Below are 12,758 nucleotides of genomic sequence, written 5' to 3'. Positions count from 1 at the left end.
ATAGATTAACCTTGAGACTGCAGCGTTAATATTTTTAAAATTCCTTTTGGCAGAGTCACTAAAGATTATTTCATGGATTAACCTCTTGGATTTTTCACGAATCCAAATATTGGTTGTTTCATTTTTTTTTACTTGTTAGTTGGAAACATAAATTTTATGAAAAAGAAAGAAAATCTACATGGAGGGACAAGATGTCCATCTAAATCAAAACTACTGTTTGAACTTACAAAAAGTTGAATGACATTCAGCTCAAAACTCTTCCAATGAAGATGAATTACACTAAGGTAATATGTCTTAAATGCTTTGACAAAAGACATCCAAGGAGAGCTAAAACTCTAATTCTGTCCCAAATGAACCAACCAACAATCCACGTGGAAGCCAACACCGCATAAAACCAAAGAGTAATTGTCTTTTTGTTCTACCCAATACCCAGTTTGTCCAGCAGCAAAGGATAGCAATTCCTAAGCTAAATCCAAGCCGCTTCCATCAACATAGATATGTCCTGAGATATGTCTTCAAAATTACAGATACGAGAGGGAGAGGGCTTCCTCTCACGGCGTGGCACATAGAGCCAATGGGCCTCCAAAGGCCCCAAAAATTTCTAGCAACTGAAAAGGATTTGTTTCAAGCCTTATCAGAGTCCCACTTATGCCATTTCCATCACAGAAAAGCATAGTATTCAAATGAAGGTTTCTTATTGGTAAAGTCAGGGATAGTAAAGAAGGGATGAACCAACCTTCTAGGCATTTATCCTGTTGTGTAGGAGAGAAGAAGGCAGAGAAGGTTTATACATCAATAGGTAGAGGCATGGCACTGCCATTGGCAACTCTCCACAATGAATAGGCAGTTGTCACATTGAATGTATTATTAGCTATGCTATCATCAATTCTATGATAGTGAAACTGATCCATTCTTGGCAAGAAAAAAACCTACCTTGTGTAATATAATATCTTTGATTATTTTATAAACCTACTTTTCTTGTCAGCTCTCTTTCATGGGCTCTTTTCTTCATTGGAGAATAACTTGGGATTTTAATATCTGATTGTGCATATCATTTCATTTTTCTGAATTTATTTACAGATTTAAGGGCTGCTGTGTAGTTGTCATATAACCTCCATTTCTTGTTTTACCACCAAGTTCTTTTATATTTGTTCTTGGGGTTTCAATTAATATTTGACCTTGATTAAATTGATCATGCAGCTCATTCCGATACAACTGTGGCAAGGATGCTAGTGGGGAACAAATGTGATTTGGAGAATATCAGGGATGTGAGTGTTGAGGAAGGTAAAAGCCTTGCTGAAGCCGAGGGGATGTACTTCATGGAGACATCTGCCCTAGACTCAACAAATGTTATAAAGGCATTTGAGCTTGTTATTCAAGAAATATATAACAACGTCAGCCGGAAGGTCTTGAACTCAGATACTTACAAAGCAGAATTATCTGTCAACAGGGTAAGCCTCGTTAATAATGGGGCAGACGGATCAAAGAAAACCCAGGGCTATTTTTCTTGCTGTTCCAGCTGATGTGGTTTATATCTCCAAGTAAGCGTACGAGATGAGCACTTAAGGGCATTTCCAAGGTTGGTTTGTCAATTTGGTTCGTTAATTGGTTTGATTGTTTGGTATTGGATATCTCTCAAGGGTTTCCATATAAGTCAATATTATACACAGAAATCATTATCTGTATTTCAAGTTAAACAGGTCAAATTTTTTTGTATTTTGGATACAAGACATGTAATTTCCTTAAAAAAAAACAAAAAAAAAACAGATTACTCGGTTTCATTTGTGTGATGTATTTGGTCTGGTAAGCATATTAAGCTCAGCAACTAGTCAAGAATTTTTCCTATTTCCAAAGTTGTATGTGATTTTTTAGTGAATTGAGGAAAAGAACATCAGAAAATTGTTTGTCTGATACGTGACATGCACCTTTACCAATAGAAAATTAAGCAGACTTGGGTTTGTGAAATTGTATTTTGTCTATTTGCATATTTGGTATAGCAGTTTATTTAATTTCGCTAGCCTGTATGAGATTTTCTGTGATCTTGTGTTGGTTGTCTGGTGAGCTGATCAAGTTGGCAACTACATTATTTGAATCTCCCCCATTTTCCAGTTGTATGAGTTTTCTAGTCAAGAGGATTAAAGTGGCCAGGCACTCATTTGCAACCAACCATTATGATGTAGCATTGATTGTTGAGTGTGTACCAGCATATCCACTCTTTTAATTTTATTTATTATTGGTGTGTACAATGAGTTGACTGTGCTAACGCTTTCAGACTGGTTACTAATTACTTTATAATTGTTTTCTTATTCTGTTATTGTTTAAAGAGCATCGTACCTAGGAAAAGGGCCCAAGGGGACTGTGGGAGGAAGGAAAAAGTTTTAAGGCAGTTGTTTTGTGTTGAAGGATCAATGTACCACTAAGTCACCCTAGAATTAGTAAAGAGGACTTGTGCTACCAATCTCAAATTTAGATTCTAAATGATGTATCATTGCACGTGGCAGTGTTGTATTGATTCGTACATAACCCCTTCTAAGCTTTATTTATTTCACGTTATAAATTTAGAATCTCTAACATTATTGCTTCTGATTATGCCCCCATCTCCATGTTCAATGAAAGCACACCCTAAAACATCCTCATCATGGTCAAAATCAATCTTTGCCACACAATTTACAATGCTATACTACTTATCCCAACCTAGTTCCCAAATCATGACATATAAGTTGCCAGAGAATTTTTTTCCCCATGCATGTAAGCTTGCCGTAGGTTTAGAAAAAAAAAAAAAAAATAGTAAACTGTTGGGTTGAATAGCATTTTCCTATTCAACTCTCTCTCCCACTCACTCATAGAAGTAGTTCTTGCATTGATATTCTAGGTGGAGGCTGAACTGCTCTATCTCTCTCTCTCTCACTCCCACATAGAAGTGGTTCTAGCAATGACATTCTAGGTGGAGGATCAGCTTGGGTTGGGTGTTGGATATGATTGAGATCCCAACTCACAGTGAAAAGCCAACCCTACCACCATTTCCACCACCATCAAATCCCAATAGAAAAGAAATCACCAAAACAATGCCAAAGTAAAGAAAAACCAATCAAACTACCACCGAAAGCTTAATATAAAAAGAAGACAAAACAATAAATTGTTCAAAGAAAAAGAAAGCAAGAAGATCCACCAAGATAAAGCTGACCCATAATGACTTTAGTGATGGTACCAATATTTAGCTCCGAATCTTCTAGAAGCTTGTTCCCCCAATATCTATGAAATCTTTCCTTCCACTTCCTACTCGTTTGCTCATATGGATGTGGAAGTAGATAGTGACACTGAAAAGATGGTTGCTTTATTTCATTTCACTATTTTCCCTCAACTTTTCTTCTCCAATTTGACGGTTATGAATCTTCTTTTTGTTATTTTGTTTTTGTTTTTTTTTTTGTGCTTCTTGGGTTCTTTAACACTCATTGAGACCTCCAAGACTTGGCCATTTCAAACCCATTCTGACCATAGTGATAGTCCTGAATAGTCTGATTAATCTCAGCCTGTGTGTTCATCACAAAAGGTCCATGCTGCACCACTGGTTCATTCAATGGCTGCCCTCCGATCAACACAAACCTCAACGGCTCCGATGACTTGTTGCACACACTCAGACCATCTCCAGGACCCAAAACCAGAACATAGTGAGCTGACGCATGTAATGACCCAAACACACCTTCTCCTTCAATAACGTAAACAAAGGCAGTCCAAGCTTCTGGTATGCTTTGGTGCAGTTGAGCTTTGGGTTTTAAGGTGAAGTCAAAGAACAATGTGGGGGTTCTGGTGTAAACAGGAGAGCTGACTCCCATTGTTTCTCCTGCTATCACTCGGACTTCAACTCCATCTTTCTCTGCTTGCCTTACATCATTGCTTAGCAGTTCTTGGTATCTTGGCTCAATCCTACACGTAAAGGGTTTTTCATTGGATTCATTAGAGAACTATATAGTTATTTGGCTAGGAACATTTCCAATTAACAATCCATATGTTCTAACGAAAACAAGGCTTGGTGAGTCAACGATCAACATATATATTCAGCGGTCAACTAGCTTCAGCATCAATATTCAATAAAAAGCAACTGACAATATTCTATGGAAGTTATGGAGGGAGACATAAGATTCCGATTAGATCCAGTTTACAGACAAAAGACATGTGGATTTGCATCAAGATAACCTAGAAATATATGTTCCGGCCAAAAAAAAAAAAAAAAGGTAGATATATATGTTAAAGGTGAGATGAAAATTCCAAACCCATTACTTAATTTTGTGACAAAGAAGAATTCAGCCTATTACAAAACCTAAAATATTTCAAAACTAATGAGAATTTGTTATTTAAAAAAAATAAATAAATAAAAGAGTGGTAGTGCCACTCCATCCATTCTAATCTTCTTCACCCACTACTTTTGTCTCCCCATAAAAATAGATTATATTGGTCAACCCACTTATCTATATTCATAAAATATCCATAATTAGGATCTCAAGAGGATTGTGTAACTATTGTTGGCCTCTTGACAAGTCATTCGCTAATCTCTCAAGAGAAGATCAGCGTTAAGAGGCCAACGAAAGCTAAACTTCAGAAAAGATTAGCAAGTAAATGTCGGTCTTTTAGTCAACCATGAGAAGAAATTCTTAAATAGAGGTGCTTGACCACGTATATGGTACAACTACTCAATACTAAAGTACAATATAAACTGCTTATCATTAAAAGTCGTATCAAACATGTGGCACAACCACCTTACCAAAAATAAATTTAGAGCCTCTATAAAGGAAGTCAATTATGGCAGGCCTCTTGCTACCATTACATTTTAAAGTCATATAAGTTGGGATAATTTCGCAATAAAAATAATTATTAGAAGGTTGGTGGAGAAACAAAAAAAATTAACATAAAAGTGGAGTGAAGAAAAGGGCATGAGAAAATACTTACATTTTGTCTTTACGTGATAAATTGATCCAAAGCTGCAACCCTTCATTGGGTCCTTCTCCTGCAGGCATTTCAGAGTGAACTATTCCCCTGCCTGCTGTCATCCACTGCCCCAAAATCACATCAAACAAAGCTTAATACATATTCAATCATTAACCTTCTTTATTTGTTTTTTTTTTTCTTTTTCAATACAACACTGATCAAATCATTCAACTACTACCACTTACCTGCACATCTCCAACTCCGATTGTACCCTTATGCCCTGCAAAGTCTTGATGAGTAATGCCTCCCTGAAATCAAGAAAGTTGGAGATGAATTTCTTACTGGCATTTTCATATATTTTTGCACCCATTAAAAATTGTTACTTTTTCTAGAGCTTAAAAACATAAAAGGAGTTTGAGGTTTGAGTCCTATACGAGGGTTCAAGCACTATACGAACGAGGTTCTAGCATCATCTGATGTTATATATATGTATATATTCTAAGATGATTATATTTTTAAGGCTTTAAAAAAAGGGGTCAAAAGTCTCCTTATTGCACTCGTTTGACTTGTGACCCCTTTTTTATAGAACTTAAAAATACTATTAAAAGTTGGGAGGTCATGCACCAAAAGGGGTTATTCGAATGGGTTCTAGCACTACAAGATGGCCCTAGTTTTAAGACTCTAAGAAAAGGGATCAAAATTCAAAAAATCTATAACAGGTGCCAAGAAAAAATGTTTAGTTTTAATAATATGGCAAATCAAATACTTTTCTTATAAAGATGATACCTTTAGGACGTATGTGACAGTCTCAAAACCTGTAAAATAGTATCCAAACAAACCAAAGAAGCAGAAATGATTAATTATTCAAGCATGTATTTTTGTTGAACAACATGAATGAATGTGAATGACAATGGTGGAAATGATAGAAGAACCTCTGTGTGGATGATCAGGAAATCCAGCAGGAGGGGTTACTGCAAGATTTAAAAAACAGACCAAAATGTCAACGCCAAGTTAATTTTATGATCCAAAAGCCAAAAGGGAAATTGACACATGGAAAAAACAGAGTTTACAGTACAATCATGTATGCAAACCTGAAAAGTCATCGAGCATGAGAAATGGATCCAAGTTCTTCAAATCACACCTGAAAATCAGATTCCACAAAGCAATGAAAACCCAGAAGTCAAAAACTCAAGAATACAAGAACCCATAAATTGCAACAATGAAAATGAATCCCAAATAAAAAATAGAGACCAAAAGGGCAAAGACCCATGAGCCAAAATTGATTAAAAAAATAAAAAAAGAGTACCTTCCAATGCCTCTTCTGACAAGAGCACCATCACCTTCATTTTGGGACTTGGCCAGGACCTTCTTGACCACCATTCTGGGTGTGTTGAAAGCAGGGGATTGATCTGAATCAGACATGATGTTTCTGATAAAAGAAGGGACTATGATGCAGTTGATATGGTTGTTGGGTGCTCTGGTTGCACTAAACAGTAGCTTGCTGTGTGTTATAGCAGCTCTCATAAAGCCTCCTTTATATAGAGATGCGTGTCCATATAACTTCCATGATGATATATATAACGACTTTGAGCAAATGTGGAAGAGACGCAGTTGAATAGAAAAAAGGGCGTGTTTGCGTCGGTTGGGTGAATAGGTTTCACACACAAGGAAGAAGTAGGAGGAGGAAGCGTGGGGAATGATGGAGTGGGGCCCACTTTGCCACCTTGGACCAATCATAATGATGATGTCAAACCCCTGTCATGATGATGTGGGGGGGGGGGGGGGGGGGGGTGGGTTCTTTCCATATTTCTGTGTGAACTCAAGTTTTTCCATCCATATGGGGTATGACCCACACGTAGAGAGGAATTATTTTCAAAACCTTTCTTAAAAATATTCATCCCAAAATCTCAATCAATGCAAGATTTTCATCCTATTTCTAGGGAGGTTTCGAGCTATTTAGGATGATCGAGGGAGTTATGTTTAGGATATACAGAATTTTTGCTTTAATAGTTTTCCTTTATTATTTAGATTTAGGCCAAATAATACTTCAGTCTATATAATTTCATAAAATTCTCATTTTGGTTATATTCTTTTATTTATGGAAATTTCAATCATGTATTTTTAATACAATAGAAATTAGTCTAAATTGTTAAACTCGTTTAAATTGTTAATTAAAAATTCAACGTGCTTTGCACATTAGTGACATTTTGGACATCTTACTCCAGTTGGATGACTATGTAATGCTGTCATTGAATACAATCTATTTAGAAAAATAAGGAGTTTCAATCCTAAATTGAGGCAGGTAGGGGCTTAAATAGTTAAGCATCAACATGGACTTAGATTTTAGGAATTGTCACTAATGTGCGAAGCACATGTTGCCATGTTCAATTATAGTATTAAAAGTACATGACTGAAAGTTTCAAAAGTAAAAGAACATGCTAAAGTCGAAAAATCGTCTATTTTTCACTGGACACAAATTAAGGTAGTGAAAATAGATGGTTTTTTATTTGATTATTTTTTTTTTTAAATGATGATCTTTGGAGTGGAGTAGAGCCTAAACCCTAATCCGAACCATTCATTTTTAGGCCTCACTTCAAAAATCATTTTTGTAAAAAATCTTCTAAATCAAAAGTTTTTTAGCCATTTGATTGAAGGATCACTTAGATCTTGTTAATTTGTGTAAAACAATGAATGGTCCACTTTTATTGATGCATGGTTTAAAGGAACTCCCTTATTTTGGTGAAACGTTCAAACCCCCAAAATTACCCATACTCAATGAAAATATCATGGTAAAAGAAATTTTACTTAAATGGATAAATTCGTAAAATAAACAACATATTCAATACAAAATTGTCATTGAGCCAACTTCTTGTCTAATTAAAAATATAGATAATAATTATAAAGTCCACTTTTGAATTCTTAATGATAAGCTAACCCACCTAATTTACCTCAATGATAAGCTAACTCACCTACTTTACCCAAATGATAAAAAGGTCCACTTAATTAGTTTTAAACCCACCTTTTAAAAAAATAAGTCTCTCTCTCTCTCTCTCTCTCTCTCTCTCTCTCTCTCTCTCTCTCCCATCCCCTTCGTGATCTTTTCCAACCTCTCTCTGTGCGATCTCTTTATCTTTGATCTCTTTCTCTATTCTTTATCTCTGATCTCTCTCATCGCCTACTCTCTCTCTCTCTCTCTCTCTCTGTGTTCACCATATCCCAACATTAGAGCCTTGAAGGAGGCCGGCGACCTCTGATATAGAAGTGTTGGGGGCAACTTGGAAATGTTGGGCGCAATCTAGAGGTTTTGGGAGCGATCTGGAAGTGCTGGGCGATTGTTACTGTCAAACAGTAACTATCTGACACGATAGTTACTATTGGACAGCGGCAATTCTCCTGGCGCGACAAAAAAAACTGGGCGTGCTAAGCTCCATGCCTAGTGCATTTTTCTAGGTGAACTCATTAAAGTGGACTGTATTGGGACTTGCTTTTTTATAGTGGGCCTTAAAAAAAAGCCTATTTTCTACAATGGAATTAAAAAAAACCCTTGAAAATAAGTATTAGTTCGTTATTTTAAACTCCTAAATCATAATAAAAAATTGCACGCGCCCCATAGATTCATGAATTTTGCTCCAACCCCTAATAACTTATTTTTCCCATTTTAACCCAGCTGACCAACTGAAGTGCTCAAAGACCAAGGCGTGTGCGCCAACATTTATTCGTTGACACACGCAACCCGCAAACACACGCAGCAGTGGGTTTCGAACCCCAAAACCAAATTTCCAAAGCCTTAACTGCTGCAAGCCAACCATACTACACAAGCTTTTGTGTTTATGACTCATTTTAATAATACGAATTTCGGTTCTTAATGAATACCATATCCCTTATGGGTGTTGTTTGATTACAATACATACTTGATGGATTCACCTATTTGAGTGTGGAAGTGGGACCGCTTCATATGAGAGTTCAAGAAGACTATCTAGAGCACTTATGTATATCTAGGTAGGGCGCATGGCCTATTTGTGTCAACCCGCTTTCAAAAGCTTGATACCGAGAATTTAATGTGAGTGGTTAGTTCTCCGATTCAAGTAAAGAAATATTGCTTCATAGAAAATTTTTATTTTGGGAAATTTCATTAAATATACCTCTTTAATACGAGAATATCTTTTCTACCCTTCCCTCCCATCTTTATATTTTATAGCTCTTTGGCCCATTTTCGGACAAAAATGCCCCTCTCTCTTTCTCACTCCTTTCTTTCCCCTTTTCCTGCTTCTTTTCTATTTTTCTTCTTCTGTTTTCTGCAACTCTCCCATCGAACACCCAATATCTTTCCTTTTTCATTTTCCTTCTGTTCTTCTTCTGTTCGAACACTCAATACCTTTGAAATTTGAAAACACCCAGTACCATTTTTCTTTTATTTCCTGGGTCGAACAACAAACCCACTTGTTAGGTTGAACACCTAATACCATTTGTCTTTTATTTTCCAATACCAAATACCTTCTTATGTTGTCTTCTTTCTCCTTTTCCTTCTTCTTTTCAATTTTTCTTCTTCTTCTTCTATTGTCTACAACACCCAATAGCAAACCCATTGAACACTCATTGAAGAGTTGACAGAGAGATCTGCCAGGTTTGCTGTTGAATTTTTTAAAACCCATCAAACATAGAAGACAGCTTGTAAGCGTCTGATTAGCGAGAATCAAGAATGAAAATGATTTTAAGTAAAACAAAAAACAAAAAGGTATTTTGATATGGGTTTATTGTTCTAGATATGAAATTTCGATCTAGGTTTGATGTTCCAACTAGTTTTGAAATTGTGACATGAGTTTATTGTTTCAAATTTGAAATTTGATTGTCGACGACAAATGGTTGACACATGGTCGACACATGGTTCTACAACCACCATCTAAAAATAAAAAATTGATTTTAACAAAAATGTAAAAAAAAGGTAGAAAATGATGAATATGATGACCTGGTTGCAGCACCATGTGTCAACCATTTGTCGATCATTTGTCGTTGACGATCAAATTTCAAACCGATCTGAAACAACAAATCTAGGTCAAAATTTCAGAACTGGAACATCAAACCCAGATCGAAATTTCATATCTAGACAGCAAACCCATATCAAAATTTTATGAAACAACATATCCAGATCGGAGTTTGTTAAACTCAAATCTAAAAATGAAAAATTGACAGAATCTCAAAATTAACCAAAGAATCCCAAAATTAACAAACGAAATTAATTATACACAAATTCAAATTCACAATTATATGTACCAAAAAGCAACCAAATTACAAACAAAAACAAAATCTCATAAAGGAATTGATCCCAATTCCCCAAATTAACCAAAGAATCTCAAAATTAACAAACGAAATTAACTCCCAATCTGTCAATGTGTTAGGTCACTTATCTTTATGATAATTGGTCAACACATTCAAAAAAGACCCATCTTTCTCTTCCCAAAACGGAGGCAAGTCATCGGAATTCTCTCTATGCACCAACCACCACAAACCTTCTTTTTGGTGGACAAACAGCTCCGATTTGATCACTTCTTTGGGAGGCTCCAATGCTTCCAAAGCACCATTTTTGCTCATATTCTCATCCACCAACTTGAAAATCTCATCCACGCTCTTGTACCCTTTCTTAGCCTTCTTCTCCTTAACCACCATTGCCTCTGACAGCATGAACGAGGTGTCGGAAGAAATCAACTGCAACCTAGCTCGAGAAATTACCGCTTTCACATATAGGAAGGCATCAATTCCTGCAAAAATGTGAACTTGGCAAGGAATCTTGAACCTATTGCCCTTACCACGCGTATTGGGCACAATGCCTTCCACGACAACCAAATTCGAGTTAATCAACGGGGATAGAGCGGCAGCCATGGAGCGTTCGATGTGACTCACTTGAACTGTTCTGGTGTTGAGCAATTTGATGGCGTTGGAGTCGTAGGGATTTAGAGGTTCGCGGACAAGACCCACCATTTCTCGGCCACTGATAGTGCCTAAATAATATTGAATTCCAACAATGTTGGCGATGATGAAGCCGAGCATGTATGTCTTAAAGGAAGAAGATACAGGTTGTGAGTCTTGGGAAGGTAGAGGAAAATCATCTAGGTCGATTGTTGGGGGATGTTGCCATTGTTGGAGGCTTAGGAAGAGGCTTATTGGGTCTTCATAGTCCATGGCTTAGAGGCTTAAGTGAGGAAGAGTAAAGTGAAGAAAGAGGTGGGTTCAGAATTCAGATAGAAAATGGGTTTAGGAGTTCGGGGAGAGAGAGAGAGTTGGGGTTTTTGGTTTAGATCTGTGATATGTCGTGAAGAAGAAGAAGAGGATGTTGATGTGGGTGGGAGAGATAAAGGCATTTTTGTCAGAAAATGGGCCAAAGAGCTATAAAAGATAAAGATGGGAAGAAAGGGTTAGAAAAGATATTCTAGTATTCAAAAGGTATATTTAATGAAATTTCCCTTTTATTTTTACCATATTTCTGTGGGTCACGACTAGCGTATTGTACAACTAGTTTATAGTCCAAAAGACACCAGTTTGGAAGCATTAAATTTTCGTTTTTCGTTGGTACTTATTTGTATTTTGAAATATGTGGGAGATTGTTGGTTTAAAATGAGTATTTCAAAATACAATAAAAGAAAATACTGATGTTTTTGGTGGCTGTGTTGTTTGATTTAAAATTGAATTCATATTTAATTATTGTGTATATACGTCTATATAGTTGTTGGTCTTTTAAAGTAAAATCAGTTGATATATATTGACTTTATTACTCCAACCATTGCTTTCTAATGTGAAGGTTTCATCGATTAAAATATTCTAAAGCTTTTATTTGTTGGAATATGTCATTCAATTGTATGAGGAGCATGTTGGAATATGCCCTAATGCAAATCATTTTGATAAACGTATTGTGTATACTTCTAACATCACGGGCTGTCTTTTATTTGTCATCCTTCATGTACATAATATAGCATTATATATATTTGTATGCATAAAAGAGGTCCATGATTTTAAGCTGAAGGAATAATATCCTAAAGAAGTTAGGATGGTGAGACTTATATCCCTCAGTACTTAAGGTGTAAATTGTTCCTGGTCACACGATTGATATTTGGACAATATCAAATTCAATAAAACCAGCATGATCTATCTTTACTTAATATTTAGGATAATTGATCACAGATTATTGGTATAGAGACACTAGGAGAAGATCATGGGTGCTATAAAATGGTTCACTGAATGAGACCGATAGAACGAATATATACCTATAATATGTATTACTCATCTATCAACAGAAATTCGTTAAGTCTTGATAATACAACTGGTTTTTAGACTTGAGACGCCACGGTTGTCCTGTAAGCTCGGTTGCTATGTTTTGACGTACTGTATTATTAGGCTAGACTTCTAGAGTTTAGTTAAAGGTACAGATTAAGCATAGTCACTGACATATGGGGACATGTGTGTGTTTAACAGAAGACCTATCGCTCCTTGTAATAGGAGAGATGTTCCAATAGGCAACATATGTCTAGATTCAGGAATCTTTGGCCAAAGTACTAGATCATAGAATAATAGAGAAACTGTATTGTGTTGCAATCAAGACAAAATAGGTTCTTCTCTCTTCCAATTAATCTGGGTAGGCATGACACGCTGCTAGGTGTCAATCATGGCTTGTGGAGACCTAAGGGTTATCCATATTGGGTTAGTTTAGGAAGGTGTCATAAATCCACTGCCGGATTCAATTGGAATCTAAGAGGTCACACGCCAATAGGTGTGGGATGGTATTAGAAATGAGTTTGAACATGATTAATTAATTGGGCCTAAGACTAATAGAATAGAAATAGAAT

General features: G+C 36.2%; 2 protein-coding genes and 1 pseudogene across 3 annotated transcripts in view; 1 reads left to right on the top strand and 2 right to left on the bottom strand.

Annotated features, from left to right (window-relative positions):
* The window catches only part of LOC147292820 (ras-related protein RABA5e-like), a 4,069-nt gene extending 1,816 nt beyond the window's left edge, over window positions 1–2,253 (top strand). The window contains exons 2-3 of one of the 2 annotated variants that reach the window (XR_015120523.1): window positions 1,201–1,579; window positions 2,110–2,253. Coding sequence is in view for 1 of the 2 variants with exons in the window: in XM_086233066.1 (XP_086089192.1) it covers window positions 1,201–1,523 (323 nt within the window). In the remaining variant the exon portion in view is untranslated. The other variant, XM_086233066.1, reaches the window with a different exon arrangement.
* Window positions 2,254–3,074: 821 nt separating this feature from the next.
* On the bottom strand, window positions 3,075–6,545 carry LOC147292819 (RmlC-like cupins superfamily protein). Its single transcript, XM_086233065.1, has 7 exons — window positions 6,230–6,545; window positions 6,015–6,064; window positions 5,856–5,894; window positions 5,710–5,738; window positions 5,169–5,231; window positions 4,945–5,048; window positions 3,075–3,924 (listed from the first exon to the last, which is right to left on the bottom strand). Exons 1-7 carry the CDS (start codon window positions 6,445–6,447, stop codon window positions 3,450–3,452), a joined length of 978 nt encoding a protein of 325 aa, XP_086089191.1. The 5' UTR covers window positions 6,448–6,545; the 3' UTR covers window positions 3,075–3,449.
* A 3,775-nt stretch (window positions 6,546–10,320) lies between these two features.
* Window positions 10,321–11,100, bottom strand: LOC147292818 (putative SWI/SNF-related matrix-associated actin-dependent regulator of chromatin subfamily A member 3-like 1 pseudogene; annotated as a pseudogene).
* Window positions 11,101–12,758: the final 1,658 nt, after the last annotated feature.

The sequence above is a fragment of the Dryas octopetala genome, chromosome 2 (assembly GCF_963921425.1).
Source record: "Dryas octopetala chromosome 2, drDryOcto1.1, whole genome shotgun sequence".
Taxonomy (NCBI): Eukaryota; Viridiplantae; Streptophyta; class Magnoliopsida; order Rosales; family Rosaceae; genus Dryas; species Dryas octopetala.
The sequence above is the reverse complement of the archived record's forward strand: the minus strand, read 5'-3'. Positions and strand labels throughout refer to the sequence as shown.

Excerpts from the sequence above, each read along its gene's own strand:
- LOC147292819 (XM_086233065.1), bottom strand. The coding sequence starts at position 6,447 with ATGAGAGCTGCTATAACACACAGCAAGCTACTGTTTAGTGCAACCAGA. Across the intron at positions 5,895-6,014 it reads CATGCTCGATGACTTTTCAG|TAACCCCTCCTGCTGGATTT; the intron begins GTTTGCATACAT and ends TAAATCTTGCAG. Across the intron at positions 5,232-5,709 it reads CTGTCACATACGTCCTAAAG|GGAGGCATTACTCATCAAGA; the intron begins GTATCATCTTTA and ends TCTTGATTTCAG.